Source organism: Pocillopora verrucosa, chromosome 14, assembly GCF_036669915.1.
Source record: "Pocillopora verrucosa isolate sample1 chromosome 14, ASM3666991v2, whole genome shotgun sequence".
In the NCBI taxonomy this organism is placed as follows: Eukaryota; Metazoa; Cnidaria; class Anthozoa; order Scleractinia; family Pocilloporidae; genus Pocillopora; species Pocillopora verrucosa.
In genome coordinates this window covers 4,287,832-4,304,499 of record NC_089325.1, presented here as the reverse complement: position 1 = coordinate 4,304,499, position 16,668 = coordinate 4,287,832, and the positions used below count along the sequence as shown (strand labels likewise).

The window sequence follows — 16,668 nt, the reverse complement described above, 5'->3', positions numbered from 1 at the left end:
CTTAAATGCGCTAATTCACTGATGTGATGACATCTCAAGAACTTGATTTAATTGAGACAAGAGGCTACGATAGAATGAATTTTGCAGATTACTACATGACTTAGACCATCGTGGTGAGGTGATAAACTCGATATCAGTCGATGGCAAGGTGGTTGTTAGCATAAGATATTTACTCGAGGGACGTTATTTATATTTTGTTTCTGCAAAGAGAAAAGAAACGAAAAAATCTATCACCCGTTAGAGCATTTGTAGAATGACGGCTATATTTGATTTGATTCAACAATAGCATTATGCGTTTGAATATGCTGAGCATATAAGAATTCGAACTTCGAAAAAAAAGCATTATCTGAAGTTCAATACTGCCGTTAAAAATATTTTCTCTAGACCGGTTTCAGTAACTCCTTCAACCCGGTTTGCTTACATCGTGACACATGTAAATAGGTACTTTTGATTGTTTTCCAACCTATTGAAAAGCCAAAATATGTATTTCTTTAATTTCTTTTGGTTTTTTTGAACGGATAAACTTGATATTTTTGCTCGGTTGCATGAAAATTTTTTATTTTATTCTTTTTCTATGAGCGAATCTTCTGTCTACGATTCATCTGAATGCTTTTGGTAAAGGCTATCACTTTGCATGCATTAACTCTTCTACAATCGGCCAAAGAATAGACTATATTTTTAAATTAAACGGATTATAATATATGAAGTCAAATCTCACGCTTATCTCAGAAATGCAACCATCGTAAAAACTCACCTCTAAAGTTCAATTTTCTTGCATTAAGATTATAACAATTTTAATTCCTAGCTAAGATGTCCTCCGATACGCCTGAGTTGTGAGTAGGTGGAAATAAACGCTTCAATGTTTTACAAAATTTTAAATTAGTATGGTGGAACTCTCTTGATAAAATCGTCGGTGGACCGTGCGAAACTAATTAATGATTTTTCAAAGCTTAAAAATTGTACGGCTCAGTTACTACTTCCTTCACGGGGCCTTGTAAACAAGTCAAACTCTTTATTGAATAAAACGCACTAGAGTTGTGCATTCTTGTCAATTTTTTAAACATATTGGATCTACCTATCCTTCTTAGATTTAAGAACTGTCAATATTGAGAGAGCTTCAAACGAACCACGCTTTCTGAGGCAGCTTTTCAAACACTTTAATTTTTTCCCTTGGTAAGTGGGTTGCGAATGTAGCCACACGCCTTATTCAAGGATCCATCTAAATTACATTTTTGACAAAACCAAACTCAGACTTCAGTTAACCATTTTAAGGAGGGGGCAATCCGCGTAAATTGACCTGGAAATTTTCTACTCTCCGAACTCAATTAAAGAACGGTGACTTTCTCTACAATCAGAATTCCCATTTCTTGGGCTTTGACTTCGTCAGGGCCTTCGGTTACGTCTGTTTGCTTTACAAACTTCATCAGTAGTGTGATAGCAGCTCCAGCTATAAGCACTACTCCTGATAAATAAAAGGCTACCGCGTAGGAACCACTCTCGTCCGCCATAAAACCTGTTTCACAAATGACGTAAACATCGTCATGTTAGTGACATTGAGTGTCATAAAATCAAAACCAAAGCAAACATAACAGCCAATCATAGCAGGGCAAATATCTCCCTGAGCCAATGAGAACCCGAAGTAAAAACAAGCAAACTGCCTGAAGCGCGGGTAAAAAAGCGCGGGAAAACACGAGTGATCAAGTCGCTATTGGTTTTCTGTTTTGATCCTGTTTGGTTGAGAACGAATGAATGGCCTTTCCCTTTTGGTTACCAAATCAAATGTTGTGCTTTCCTTCAAGTTGAAGGAAATTTGGCGAGTCGCTATGCACAAATGTTGATCAATGTATCCTGAGGTACAAATATAATTAATAAGTTTCATTGTTACAATAAAATAAATGCCTGCTTCCCGCTCCCCCCACACCCCTCCAGAAAAAAAGATGATAAAAATTTTTACCGGCCCCAAATGCAAATCTTTCACTGAGTCTCGTATTTGCATACCCATGATAAACTTCGAGAACTCTTCTATCTCCCAATCATACAATTTAGCCCATAATGGCACATGCAACAACCTATATAGTATCACATGATCAATTACGTTAGGACTTATTGTAAAATGATTTTTACCTGCGAGTGGAGGTCCAGTGCCGACTCCAAAACCTACACTAAACATGGCGTAACCCCAGCCTTGATTCACTTTTCTTTGACCGACACAGCCTAAAACAAGGAGGGAAAACTGACCCAGTGCACCGCCGTCCATAAGTCCAAAAACAACAAATATTATCACCAAAGAGTTAAACGTTTTTACAAATGGTAATAATAACACACATATCCCATATATGACCACGGACACTTGATAAAGAAAGAAACGGCTGACGCATCGAAAGTCTCCCAATTTGCAGAACGCGAGGCGGCTGATAACAGACGCTCCAGCGAGGTAAGTGAAGAGTATGAAGGATTTATGTTCAGGAATCTGGAGTTCTTGCTTACAATGTTTGATCTGCAAATATTAATGAGGTTGAGTTATATTAACTCATTTACTCCGCTTAGAAGAACTGGTTAGAAGTTCGTACTGACAATACTCTTCACTATTTGACAGGTCGCCATTCTCGCTTTTCCTCTCTGGACCACCCTAACGATACACGATCATCATTTAAAGGAAATCTTGCAAATCAAGCGTGACGTAACGGTAATTTTTCAAATTGACCTAATAAGCAGAATCCGTTACATCGCCAAGACTTCCGGCTCTTAAAATTCAGCGGGAAAGTTTGTTAGTCTGACTGAATTGAGAGCGTGGAAAACGGTTTAATCCTAGAATCCAACGTGAAACGCTAAAACCACTGTTTGAAAATCCAAGGCTAAACACCAAATAATTTTAGCTACACTTCTACTTATTATTGGGTATGACCATCACGTCACTGAGATTATTTCAAATGTCGCGTCCTAGCCACTTGATTCTTGTCTTCGCGTTTCTTTTTTGGCGAACATTTACCATATGGTAACACTTCACACGACACATACAGGAGGGTCTCAATGGTGTTAACAATTAAAAGTAAAACGGCTTAAAACTTTTGCCGTTAGGCGTAAAAATTGACAAGTTTTAACAGTTAGTCGTAAAAAATGTTAATAGTTGAAAAAAGATTTGTTGACAACAGAAAAAAGTGTTAGCCGTAAAATGACCAAAAGAAGGCATCACTCCGTTGAGCCCCACATACGTACAGCGGTCATTCACAGACTTTTGTCGCTCACAACGATAACCCTTGATATAAGAACAAATTCCAGATTTTCATAGCTTACAGCGATAATCCATTCCAGAGTTTAAAAGCCGTGAACACTCGCACCCCAAATGATCCCAAAAGACTTACCCTCAGAAAGAGGAGAAGAAGATGATTTATGTTCAAGGGATAAAATTACGAAGTGGAAATGGGAAAAGACAACTTACGATGTGTATAACTGGAATGTAGTATCCAAACATAACAATTGTATTTGCAGAGCAAAATACTAAAAATCTGTGGTTCTTCAGTACATGTGGTTCATTCTCCTTCTTGTCTGTTCCAATTCTATCCAGAGTTTGTTCATCACTCTCCTTTGCCCTGTTGACCGGTAGATATAAAGCTGAACACAAACCACACATCAAAAACAGACCTGCTATTCCTCGCATGGCCCATCGCCAGCCAAAGGCACTTAGTAGTGCTTGAACAAATTGTGTCATGGCAAACGCAGAAACCGATGTTGCCGATGCGACGAGTCCGACCGCCACAGAACGCCATTTCACAAAATACTTTAAAACGACCAGCATCGATGTACTATAGATCGTTGTGCTTCCAAACCCCGTCAGGAAGCCATAAGTTGGGTACATCATCCATAGCTGAGCAGAGAATGAAGCCAGGCCTATGCCTATTAAGCTTGACACAGATCCCAGAATGGCGGTAGCTCGGAAGCCGAAACGGTTTGTAACATGGACGCTAAATGGGTTAAGAATGTAGCCACAAGCCGTGTTTAAGGATCCAACCCATGCTAGGAAAAAAAGTAGAAAACATTTTGAAATTACACAAGGACGCAGGCTGCAGAGTGGGGTGGGGATAGGGTGACTGACGCGTCTTCATAAAAACTCAAATCATGTTTAGGGTAAATTAAACTGATATCGAACGAGCTATATCGATTTAGTCTGTACGTGACTTGGCTTGTTTATTTATTATTACTTTTTTTGTGGTTTCGCCATATGATAAGGTGATGAGAAATGTTGAATGATTTAAGTCAAGGTGACTTTTTTAATTTGTCGACCTTAATTCGAAAAATGATACCATAATTGTATAGATAACAATTTTTGAAAAAACTTTAAACCTCTGGAAACAGGCAGATGACTTTTACTGCAGTGTAGTTTACTCCTAAATACATCCAAACCTTGCGAAATGGTCAATATTGAGCAGATAGTTATATATATTCAGTCCCATAAAAAAATAGTTTTAAGCTTGCTACTCATGTTTCGACTTTACTCATCTCATCTTCAAACTTAGTTGCTCGCGTGTTACAATTTGAATTTAATTGAACAAAACGATTTTAATTACGACGTTAGATTACGTGAATTATTTGAAAAAAAATATAGCAGAAGCTCAGAAAGGCAATATTGGTATTTTGAAGTAACCCAGAAAAAGCCAATACAATATATACTAATAAAAAAAAACATAAGTTAAATGTTAATGATAAATATGATAAAAAAATAAATTAAGTTAAAATAGAGAGATAAATCTAATTGTTTCAGCTGTTGGTATTAAGTCGAATTCTTTCATTTAGTATTCATGGCCTCTTTCATCTTTATTCGAAATTTAGATGGCAGAATCCAAAATCGCGAAAGATGATTCTGCAGAGCACAAGTCTTGACAAGGTTTAGATGACTGAATTGGATTGCCAGTGCTTGTGGACGTGTGAAACCTTGTCCGATGAAAGGTTCTCACGCACACCCTGCTGTGGCATGGAATCTTCTACGCGAAACATTTTAGCACCTTGTGTCGGACAAAGCTTTTCATCTTTCAAGCTGTTTTTTCTTGGTTACCTCAAAATCCTTCTGTTGCCTTCCTGTGATGCCGTTAATATATATTTTATTTACATAGCACACGAATTCATACAAGTGTAGTGCAATTCGAGAACGTATTCAAGTTGTAACACGATTATCTTCAACTGAGGATGACTTGAGTAGCGTCGAATTGAAACATGTTTTGCAAACTTAAAAAGGTTTGTGTGTCTTAGAAGTATTATTGTAAGGTAGCTAAAAAACTGATATTACGTAGTCGTTGAGATTCGAAATCTCCTCGTAATGGAAGAAAAAAGTTATTTTGTACGAAAAATTACCCCCACCCCGAATCGTGATACCCAGAACTGCAGGATACCCTGTAGTAAATGTAACAAGCACTTGACGAAAAAAGTCGCATCTGGGAACAAGGAGAAAAGACCGGCAACAAACTTTCTGCCATTCCCATCCGACAATTTGCAAATATATATCCTAAACGTCGACAAGGAAAACAAAATTTCAGCTATGATAAAATTGGAAATCCCACCTTAGTTATTTACCTTAAAGTTTTTCTAACGTTATGATCAATAATTAAGAAGATTCCAATACGAACATATCCTTATGAACTCAATCTCCCTCAGACTTAAACGCGTCTGTCGTTGTAGATATGTATCAACATCCGGTAAAACTAAGTTCCACTTACCTGTTTCTTGTCTGTTTGCGTTGAATTCATCCATTAAAGGAGGAAGAAGCAATCCAAAGGCGTATGGACCGCCAGTTGCGATCAGAATAGATAACACGGATGCTGCACAAACCAGGCATGACCAAAAGCTATCAGGACGCCGCTCCATGATGTTATTGACCATTGCTATGTCAGATACTTTCTCACAATATTGGACAAACAAAGAAAGCGTTATACCTATAATCTCTGACCTCTGCTTACGTCAGTTGAATCTAGAAGTGTCGTCTTCGTGATGATCCCTAAAAAAAGGAAACCTTTCTCCAGAGCTAAAACAGATTCTGTGCTTTACCTTTCGGTTTCCGTACTAAAGAGATCAGATAGTAAATGGGAGAAAGTTGGCCCTACTTCAGGCGCTTTCTAGATAAGGGCCTTTGTTCCTCCCCGACAACTGAGAGATTTCGGTGAAAAAAGAAGTTGAAACTCATTACTCAAGCAGCGGCAGGTTAATAAGCCAAGGAAACAGTTATATACGTATTCCGTCCTAACTGAAATCTTGAAATGTAGTTCATATGACTTTTTAAATTGCTGCTTTTAATTGTTTTTGTTTTGGCCTGTTTACGTCTTGTTTGTTTTATGCAGAAAATTTTGTTTGTATTTTGTTTTTGTTTGGACTCATTCGTAGTGAATTTTTGCATGCATTGACTTGGAATACTTTACTCCTGCTAATGAGTTAAAGAACTGGGACTTTCTCTGCAACTGAAAGTCCAAATTCTTGAGCGATAATTTCCTTTTCAATGTCTTCAATCCAGCAGTGCCGTTGCTGGCAAATTTTGATCTGAGAGGTACAAATAAATGACATGATGGTGAAAAGGGTGAGGTAAGATTCGTGATAAACATGTATCGTCGCGAGTCTCAAGTTACGAGAATTCCTATCCGGTCTGGTCCGGTTCGTTCCGATGCCCGTACAACCACGCTACCGAAGCACTTTTCGCGAGTTGGGATTACGCACAAGTTTCATATATTTAGGCCTGTGCTGTTGGCGGTTTTTTGCGAATTTTTAAGCGTTGAGCGGCGAGTCCACAGGAGACTTGCGTTGTAAAAATTAAAAAGGACTGTATAGGTAACGTTTCTCACGTAGAAACTCTGCTGATTGCTGTTGCAGCTCAGACATGGTTATTTTCAACGAGCACCCAAAACTGCAGGCTACTCGATTGCTTAAGGTTCAAGACATACTTCAAAAAGCGTACTTACTGTATCTGGTCTACAAATTTTGCTGCCATCATTTTACTATCAAGCGAAATAAGTAAAATTTGGGTTGTGAGCTGCTACATTTTAACTCTACACATTGCCAAATTAAACGCAGCAAATTACACTTTGCCAGGAGAACTAAGGAATTTACTTAATGTAGAGAAGTTAATTATAGAGATATTGATACCCTGGTCGGATTTCCGGTTCATAGTTCAAATCCTACCTTAAGAAAATTAACTCTAGGAAAAAAAATGAAAAAAAGCTTTCATCTCTAATTAAAATATCTCAGTTCTTAAGATCGAAGACCGAGTATGTTCTAGTTTGATATCACGAGATAATCACGGTTGAAAGAGTTATCTGAATTAAGATAGGTGTGAAGGTAAAATTACAATAGGTTCGCAAAAATGAGAAATAAAACTCACAATGTGAACAAAGTGGTTATATAAAGAAGGAAAAAAATCGAAAAAAATCGAGAAACTAAAAGTCGATTCGCTTTAAGAGTGGAAACATCAAACACAAACAATAAGAAGCATTGCAGGTGATGGATAACTTTGAATAGATTTGCCCATTTAGCCAGTCAGCAAACCAGAGGACTGACACCTCATCTGCAGTCATAAATGATGACACAAATGGAAACCTGAGCGGAGACTACCTACAGAATATTTCAATGACGCTGGCCTCCTTGCTCAAGGTACTAGTTATTGTTTAGTCTGCTGAGAAGTGGATAACTTTAAGGGGGATCAAATGTTTTACACTGGGAACGGAGGAGGGATAAGTCGTCGCCAGCAGAGTTTGAAGGGGGAACTATAGGGAATTGCCAGTAAATTAATTGCCAGTGAGGGGGGAGGAGTGGGCCAGATTATTGTTATCGCGACACAATCCAAATCCTCCGTTATCTTCAGGCGGTAAATAATTACCGGTCGATAAGTATCTTCAGTTAATGTCTGAAGATGAACGAAATCACTGACTTCTACCAAAGGATCTGCGGATTTGTGCGTTTTAACAATCACAGAGATACATTTGAATGCTTCTTTTCCTGTTAACCAATTGCAAATAAATGGTCTTAAACTCATACAGGTAGTGACAGAACTTTTTTTGTTGTTGTTGTTGTTGTTTTGCTTCTTTTGCACTGTTCTGCCTGACAACGTAGTAATAACCACATCCTTCTGGTGGTTGATTTGCCTCAGAATTCAAACTCCTCCTTGTACTGTGGGCCGCCATTTAAACCGACATATATTAAAGGCCATTTTCTTTCACAATCGAAAAACAAACTAGTTTCTGAGGATACGAAATAAATACAGGAAGATATGAAATTGCAATAATACGGTGATGAGTATTATTTTGTGAAATTTTTGTAAATTGACCTGGAAATTTTCTTCTCTCCGAACTCAATTAAAGAACGGTGACTTTCTCTACAATCAGAATTCCCATTTCTTGGGCTTTTACTTCTTCAGGGCCTTCGGTTACGTCTGTTTGCTTTACAAACTTCATCAGCAGTGTGATGGCAGCTCCAGCTATAAGCACTACTCCTGATAAATAAAAGGCTACTGCGTAGGAACCACTCTCGTCCGCCATAAAACCTGTTTCACAAATGACGTAAATAGCAAAGTAAGGATTCAGCATCAAAGCAAGTTAAGAAAGCGAGATCACATCGTGTGAAATTACATCGTCATGTTAGTGACATTGAGTGTCATAAAACCAAAACCAAAGCAAACACAACAGCCAATCATAGCAGGGCAAATATCTCCCTGAGCCAATGAGAACCCGAAGTAAAAACAAACAAACTGCCTGAAGAGCGGGTAAAAAAGCGCGGGAAAACACGAGTGATCAAGTCGCCATTGGTTTTCTGTTTTGATCCTGATTGTTAAAGAATGAATTTGTTTCGTTCCTCTTCATTTTCACCCGTTCCAGTTGCTTTCGGACTTCTTAGTAGTGGTCGCTATGCACAAATGTTAATCAATGTAACCCGAGGTACCAATATAAGTAATAAGTTTCATTGTTACAATAAAATATATGCTTGCTTCCCGCTCCCCCCCCCTCCCCCAGAAAAAAAGGTGATAAAAATTTTTACCGGCGCCAAATGCAAATCTTTCACTGAGTATCGGATTGCATACCCATGATAACCTTCGAGAACTCTTCTAGCTCCTAATTATTTAATCTAGCCCATAATGGCACATGCAACGACCTATATAGTATCACATGATCAATTACGTTAGGACTTATTGTAAAATGATTTTTACCTGCGAGTGGAGGTCCAGTGCCGACTCCAAAACCTACACTAAACATGGCGTAACCCCAGCCTTGATTCACTTTTCTTTGACCGACACAGCCTAAAACAAGGAGGGAAAACTGACCCAGTGCACCGCCGTCCATAAGTCCAAAAACAACAAATATTATCACCAAAGAGTTAAACGTTTTTACAAATGGTAATAATAACACACATATCCCATATATGACCACGGACACTTGATAAAGAGAGAAACGGCTGACGCATTGAAAGTCTCCCAATTTGCAGAACGCGAGGCGGCTGATAACAGACGCTCCAGCGAGGTAAGTGAAGAGTATGAAGGATTTATGTTCAGGAATCTGCAGTTCTTGCTCACAATGTTTGATCTGCAAATATTAATGAGGTTGAGTTATATTAAGTCATTTACTCCGCTTAGAAGAACTGGTTGGAAGTTCTTACTGACAATACTCTTCAATATTTGACAGGTCGCCATTCTCGCTTTTCCTCTCTGGACCAATCTAACGATACACGATCATCATTTAAAGGAAATCTTGCAAATCAAGCGTGACGTAACGGTAATTTTTCAAATTGACCTAATAAGCAGAATCCGTTACATCGCCAAGACTTCCGGCTCTTAAAATTCAGCGGGAAAGTTTGTTAGTCTGACTGAATTGAGAGCGTGGAAAACGGTTTAATCCTAGAATCCAACGTGAAACGCTACAACCACTGTTTGAAAATCCAAGGCAAACACCAAATAATTTTAGCTACACTTCTACTTATTATTGAGTATGACCATCACGTCACTGAGATTATTTGAAATGTCGCGTCCTAGCCACTTGATTCTTGTCTTCGCGTTTCTTTTTTGGCGAACATTTACCATATGGTAACACTTCACACGACACATACAGGAGGGTCTCAATGGTGTTAACCATTAAACGTAAAACGGCTTAAAACTTTTGCTGTTAGGCGTAAAAATTGACGAGTTTTAACCGTTAGTCGTAAAAAAATTTAACAGTTAAAAAAAGGTTTGTTGACAACAGAAAAAAGTGTTAGCCGTAAAATGACCAAAATTTTAACCGTTAGCCTAGAAGGCATCACCCCGTTGAGCCCCACATACGTACAGCGGTCATTCACAGACTTTTGTCGCTCACGTCACAGTGATAACCCTTGATATAAGAACAAATTCCAGATTAAATTTTTAATGGAAAAAATTACGATGTGGAAATGAGAAAAGACAACTTACGATGTGTACAACTGGAATGTAGTATCCAAACATGACAATTGTATTTGCAGAGCAAAATACCAAAAATCGGCGGTTCTTCAGTACATGTGGTTCATTCTCCTTCTTCTTGTCTGTTCCAATTCTATCCGAAGTTTGTTCATCACTCTCCTTCGCCTTGTTGACCGGTAGATATAAAGCTGAACACAAACCGCACATCAAAAACAGACTCGCTATTCCTCGCATGGCCCATCGCCAGCCAAAGGCACTTAGTAGTGCTTGAACAAATTGTGTCATGGCAAACACAGCAACCGATGTTGCCGATGCGACGAGTCCGACCGCCACAGAACGCCATTTCACAAAATACTTTAAAACGACCAGCATCGATGTACTATAGATCGTTGTGTTTCCAAACCCCATCAGGAAGCCATAAGTTGGATACATCATCCATAGCTGAGCAGAGAATGAAGCCAGGCCTACGCCTATTAAGCTCGACACAGATCCCAGAATGGCGGTAGCCCGGAAGCCGAAACGATCCGTAACATGGACGCTGAATGGGTTAAGAATGTAGCCACAAGCCGTGTTCAAGGATCCGACCCATGCTAGAAAAAAAGTACAAAACACTTTTAAATTACACAGGACATTGGCTGCAGAGTGGGGTGGGGATAGGGGGACTGACGCGTCTTCATAAAAACTCGGATTATGTTTAGGGTAAATGAAACTGATATCGAACGAGGTAATATCAATTCAGTCTGTACGTGACTAAGCTTGTTTACTTATTATCATTTTTTTGTGGTTTCGCCATATGATAAGGTGATGAAAAATGTTGAATGATTTAAGCCAAGGTGACTTCGAATTTTAACAAAACTTTTTTTGTCGCCCTGAATTCGAAAAATGATACCATAATTGTATAAATAACAATTTTCGAAAAAAACTTTAAACCTCTGGAAACAGGCAGATGACTTTTACTACAGTGTAGTTTACTCTTAAATACATCCAAACCTTTGAAAAATGGTCAATGTTGAGCAGATAGTTATATATATTTAGTCCCATAAAAAAATAGTTTTAAGTTTGTTACTCATGTTTCGACTTTACTCATCTCATTTTCAGATGCAGTCGCTCGTGTTCCAATTTGAATTTAACTGAACAAAACGTTTTTTAATTACGATGTTAGATTACGTGAATTATTTGAAAAAAAATATAGCAGAAGCTCAGAAAGGCAATATTGGTATTTTGAAGTAACCCAGAAAAAGCTTATACAATATATACTAATAAAAAAAACATAAGTTAAATGTTAATGATAAATATGATAAAAAAATAAATTAAGTTAAAATAGAGAGACGAATCTAATTGTTTCTGGTGTTGGTATTAAGTCGAATTCTTCCATTTAATATTCATGGCCTCATTCATCTTTATTCGAAAATTTAGATGGCAGAATCCAAAATCGCGAAAGATGATTCTGCAGAGCACAAGTCTTGACAAGGTTTAGATGACTGAATTGGATTGCCAGTGCTTGTGGACGTGTGAAACCTTGTCCGATGCAAGGTTCTCAAGTACACCCTGCTGTGGAATGGGATTTTCCACGCGAAACATTTTAGCACCATGTGTCGGACAAAGCTTTGCATGTTTCAAGCTCTTTTTTCTTGATTACCTCAAAATCCTTCTGTTACCTTCCTGTGATGCCTAATATATATATTTTATTCACATAGTTCACGAATTCATACAAGTATAGTGCAATTCGAGAACGTATTCAAATTGTAATACGATTATCTTCAACTGAGGATGACTTGAGTAGCGTCGAATAGACCTTTTCACAGTTCCCAGCGCCATATTGGACATGCAACCGCGCACACGTGAGAACGAGGCTGGGGTTGACTTGTGTTAAATCTCTGTGAGCGCTTTAGGTGAAATTCGTTAGTGGGAAGTAAAATGATTCGATTTTTAAGGGAAATGGATGATCCTAGCCGAAATCTCGATAAAGCTAATTTTCCTCCCGAAAAGAAAGGAAAGCAGTGTGCCACTTTTGGTTATTCAAATACATTTTATGGCCCTAATGGTTTGCCTACGAGCTTTCACTTCTTCAAGTTTATGCACGGAGGCATGTATTTTTGCTAAGTATTTATCGTTCTATACTTATCTTATTCTCTGTGAATTATGGATGAGGGTAACGATTGTTGCAAAATTAGTACAAATTTTCTATTAGGTACCTGAATTGTTTTAAGTTCAATAGAGTTTTTTTTTTTCTAACAGAGAAAATCTCGGAAAGTAATTGCTTTTAACAGAATAACCAAGACACTGGCAGACCCAGGAAACTGACACAAATTTGGTAGTAATTGTGACAAAAGTAGTTTTCAGTAATTGTTGTTTTTGTTTTTTATGATAGCATAGTAATCCAACACGGATACCACATGGAACTCCCTGCAATGCGTTCCTCTAAACACGATGTGGCGATATTTTCATGAAACAACAGGGTAATCGTAAAGCTGAATGAAATTTGTCTCGGGTAAATTACGGAGATCGCTCGACCATCCAAGGGCTGAAATCCTTACCATAGTTGCTTCGTATCTGAAGTCGCTCTGGCTTTGTTCTAGGTCCTGGACATCTGTAAGAAGTTCTCGGTTTTCTCCACTACTGGATGGAAGGACGCGTTACATCAGCAAAGCATAAACTTTCGACACTAAGTCGGCTCTAATTCCGCCCGTCGATTTTGAATTAGATTTTAAAATCTCCCTGAGATCTTTTGCTTCGAGTTTCTGGATGTCATCTAATGACGAAATTTCCATATTGTTGTATTAAAGAACTATTTTGAAGGGAGAAATCGCATTGAAAAGTGCATTAGAACGTGAAATGTCAGCAGATGAGCTGTTTGAAAGAACCGCCGGGTCAACCCCAGCCTCTTTATCGAATGTGCGCGGTTACTAATCCAATGTGGCGCCGGGAACTGTAAAAAGTCTATTGAAGCATGTTTTGCAAACTTAAAAAAGTTATGTGTCTTAGAAGTATTATTGTAAGGTAGCTGAAAAACTGATATTACGTAGTCGTTGAAATTCAAAATCTCCTCGTAATGGAAGAAAAAAGTCATTTTGTACGAAAAATTACTCCCACCCCGAGTCGTGATACCCAGAACTACAGGATACCCTGTAGTAGATGTAACAAGCACTTGACGAAAAGAGTCGCAGATGGGAACAAGGAGAAAAGACCGGCAACAAACTTTCTGCCATTCACATCCGACAATTTGCAAATTTGCAAATATATATCCTAAACGTCGACAAGGAAAACAAAATTTCAGCGATGATTATGCTGAAATTATACTTGCCCATACCATTTCGCTATGGTATGGGCAAGTACTGGAGCATTATCCAGGGCACAAAGGACCACCTACCAGCGTCAAAAGTCGTGACATGATCAACCCTGCCATGGCTAAGGAGGTGTTTCAGTTGTTTGATATATCTGTGTCGATATATACCTTAGTGATGGCGAGCACAAACACGCGTACGTAATGTTTTCACTTCTTCATGAGACAAACGGTCGAGGCAAGCCCTTTGCGGGATGATCTCATATTCTTTCAGGTTTGCACGCGACAAAAAACAATTTTCTGATGTGTAGTTACATCATCTCGACATTCATACAGAAACATTGTCTCCGTGCAACCACGTGAGGATCCGCAGTCCAGGAGACCCTCTTTTGACTAAGTACAGGCATCCGCCATGATACCTGGTTGTTTCTATTTTTACGTCCGCTGACCCCTGTAAGCGCTGACCCGCAACGTCCGTTGGAATGTAACGAGATACATGCAGCCCACCAAAGTACTAAATGGACACTATCTGAGGTTAATTTTCACCTGAATTCATCATCATTCATGGCAATAATATAAAACTGTTTCACTTCAGGATTTCTGGCGGCGGAAGAGTTGTTTTTTTACTTATATTCTACGCAGTTGCTTGGATTCCGCCGTAGTTTGGAGAAATGAGTGCTGTCACGCGATAACATTTCCAAGATTCAACTCAACTCAGCAGATGGTAAATGTAAATTATTTTCTTTTCCTACCCATTTTTCATCTTCCTTTCTCTTTTAATACCATATCCTTCTATTTAGGATGGTATTTGAGCGCCTAGCAAGGTTTAAAGTGACATTTACCAAGTACGTACGTAACAAGTTCACTGCGCTATATTTTTAGTTTAAAGCGAAACTGAAGCAAAAGAAATTCATTTTAAATAGTAATAGGTAACCTCTACTTAGAAGATAAAAATCTGCCGATTTTAATTTTTAGCCAGAAATCATCGGTCGTTTCTTTGACGCAGGGCCTCTTAAACACGTCTGTCGTTGTAGATATGTATCGACATCCGGAAAAACTAACACAGTTCCACTTACCTGTTTCTTGTCTGGTTGCGCTGAATTCATTCATTAAAGGAGGAAGAAGCAATCCAAAGGCGTATGGACCGCCAGTTGCGATCAGAATAGACAATACAGATGCTGCACAAACCAGGCATGACCAAAAGCTATCAGGACGCCGCTCCATGATGTTATTAACCATTGCTATGTCAGATACTTTCTCACAATATTGGACAAATAAAGAATGCGTTATACCTATAATCTCTGACCTCTGCTTACGTCAGTTGAATCTAGAAGTGTTGTCTTTCGTGATGATCCCTAACAAACGGAAACCTTTCTCCAGATCTCCTTTCGGTTTCCGTACTAAAGAGATCAGATAGTAAATGGGAGAAAGTTGGCCCTACTTCAGGCGCTTTTTAGATAACGGCCTTTGTTCCTCCCCGACAACGGAGGGATTTCGATGAAAAAAGAAGTTTACACAGCATGAAATTATAAATTTACAAATCCGTAAAGATGCCGTAAAGTAAACGTTAAGATCCTCCTTACGCGTCTTTACGAACTTCTTTACACTCTCGTAAAGAATGTCGTTACGCATTGAAAGCGATAGTACGTAAAAGATCACAGAGAGAGATAAAAACGTTATCTTTACGTGCCTTGTAAAAAGTGGTATAGAGAATATTTACGATACAGTAAATAATTTGAACCCGGGGTTAACATGTAATAGTGTAGTTTGATCGTCCGGGTGAGTGTAGTCCTGAGAAGGACTGTTGTCGGTAACAGCAGTCTTTCTTAGGACTACACTCACGCGGACGATCAAACTACACTATTAAATAGTTACGGCGACTGTAAAGCGATCTTTACGCTTTATTAAACTATCGTAAATGGGCAATATTTACATGCCCATTTGTCATTTTGCAGTTGTCTGAATTTTTTGGCAACTTTCTCTTTGCTAATCAGACCATAACAAATGTGAGCTCGTGACAACGTAATGCGCTATCTTAGTGCGTATTGCCAAAAGTCGTATCGAGAACGTTTGCGATATTTTACGCTTCTGTAAAACGATGCCGTACATGCCTTTCAAGGACTGACCAATATATAACAACACGTGTTTTATATATTGAAATTTATTTTACTGTCATAACTCTTTAACTTGATTTTGTAATTTTCACAGTAACGTAGCCAGAGGTTTCGGGAAAGATTCAAAATACACGGGAAAGAACGGAAAAATACAAATATCATAAATATAAATATTTTTACATAGGTATACAAAATGTCTCATTGGTTTCGCACAGCTTGTAGGCACATGGACCCTTGAGTTACCTTTCTTTGATTTCGTTTCCTTGCTGCCCGAGTTGTTCTCGGCGACAAGTTTACTAGAAGAGTCCACTTTGTTTGAAAGCTCTTCGAACTTTAAGGCATTTTGTTCATCGCGCTGCCTCATTTGCTCTCTTAATGATTGGTTTTCTTTCAAAGAATCGTCCAGTAGCACAGTGAAACTGTCGCTCACGCTGATGTGGTCGGAAATTCTTGACATTTTGGAAGAAAAAGAGTCCACTGATCACTTCACACGCTAAAAGTAAAGCCAGGAGTAATCGCAAATGACGCCAAAAGGACGCTAATATTCGCGCCATGAATACAAATATATGATGTCTTACCTCCTGATAGGCTCATTGCAGTCTCGTGAACACGACCCTTTATCAAACAATAAAGGGGTAAGTTTCTAAAGAAACTGTGGTGCTGCGTTGGTGGGAGAGTATAGCAGGTAATTTTTCTAAAACACTAGAACAAAAATTTATCTTCCAAATCGGCACCCTTAATTCCCACGGAATCAACGAGCGCTTTTCATTCAACTAATTTATTCCTGTTTTCTCGTCACCATATTCCCACCAATTGCGTAGCTCCACTTTCTGCATATAAACCCACACACAACCCACAATTCCTCCAATCGCTCTGAC

The 16,668-nt window shown here is 38.6% G+C and overlaps 2 protein-coding genes across 2 annotated transcripts; both read right to left on the bottom strand.

The window, feature by feature from the left end:
* Positions 1 to 657: 657 nt before the first annotated feature.
* Positions 658 to 6,132, bottom strand: LOC131795139 (monocarboxylate transporter 10). The gene is made up of 4 exons (XM_059112710.2): positions 5,709 to 6,132; positions 3,440 to 4,014; positions 2,125 to 2,497; positions 658 to 1,513 (listed from the first exon to the last, which is right to left on the bottom strand). The coding sequence occupies exons 1-4, from the start codon at positions 5,869 to 5,871 to the stop codon at positions 1,326 to 1,328; spliced, it is 1,299 nt and encodes a 432-aa protein (XP_058968693.2). The 5' UTR covers positions 5,872 to 6,132; the 3' UTR covers positions 658 to 1,325.
* A 1,297-nt stretch (positions 6,133 to 7,429) lies between these two features.
* LOC131795138 (monocarboxylate transporter 10-like) lies at positions 7,430 to 14,935 on the bottom strand. The gene is made up of 4 exons (XM_059112708.2): positions 14,753 to 14,935; positions 10,406 to 10,983; positions 9,176 to 9,548; positions 7,430 to 8,515 (listed from the first exon to the last, which is right to left on the bottom strand). Exons 1-4 carry the CDS (start codon positions 14,913 to 14,915, stop codon positions 8,328 to 8,330), a joined length of 1,302 nt encoding a protein of 433 aa, XP_058968691.2. The 5' UTR covers positions 14,916 to 14,935; the 3' UTR covers positions 7,430 to 8,327.
* Between the last annotated feature and the right edge of the window lie 1,733 nt (positions 14,936 to 16,668).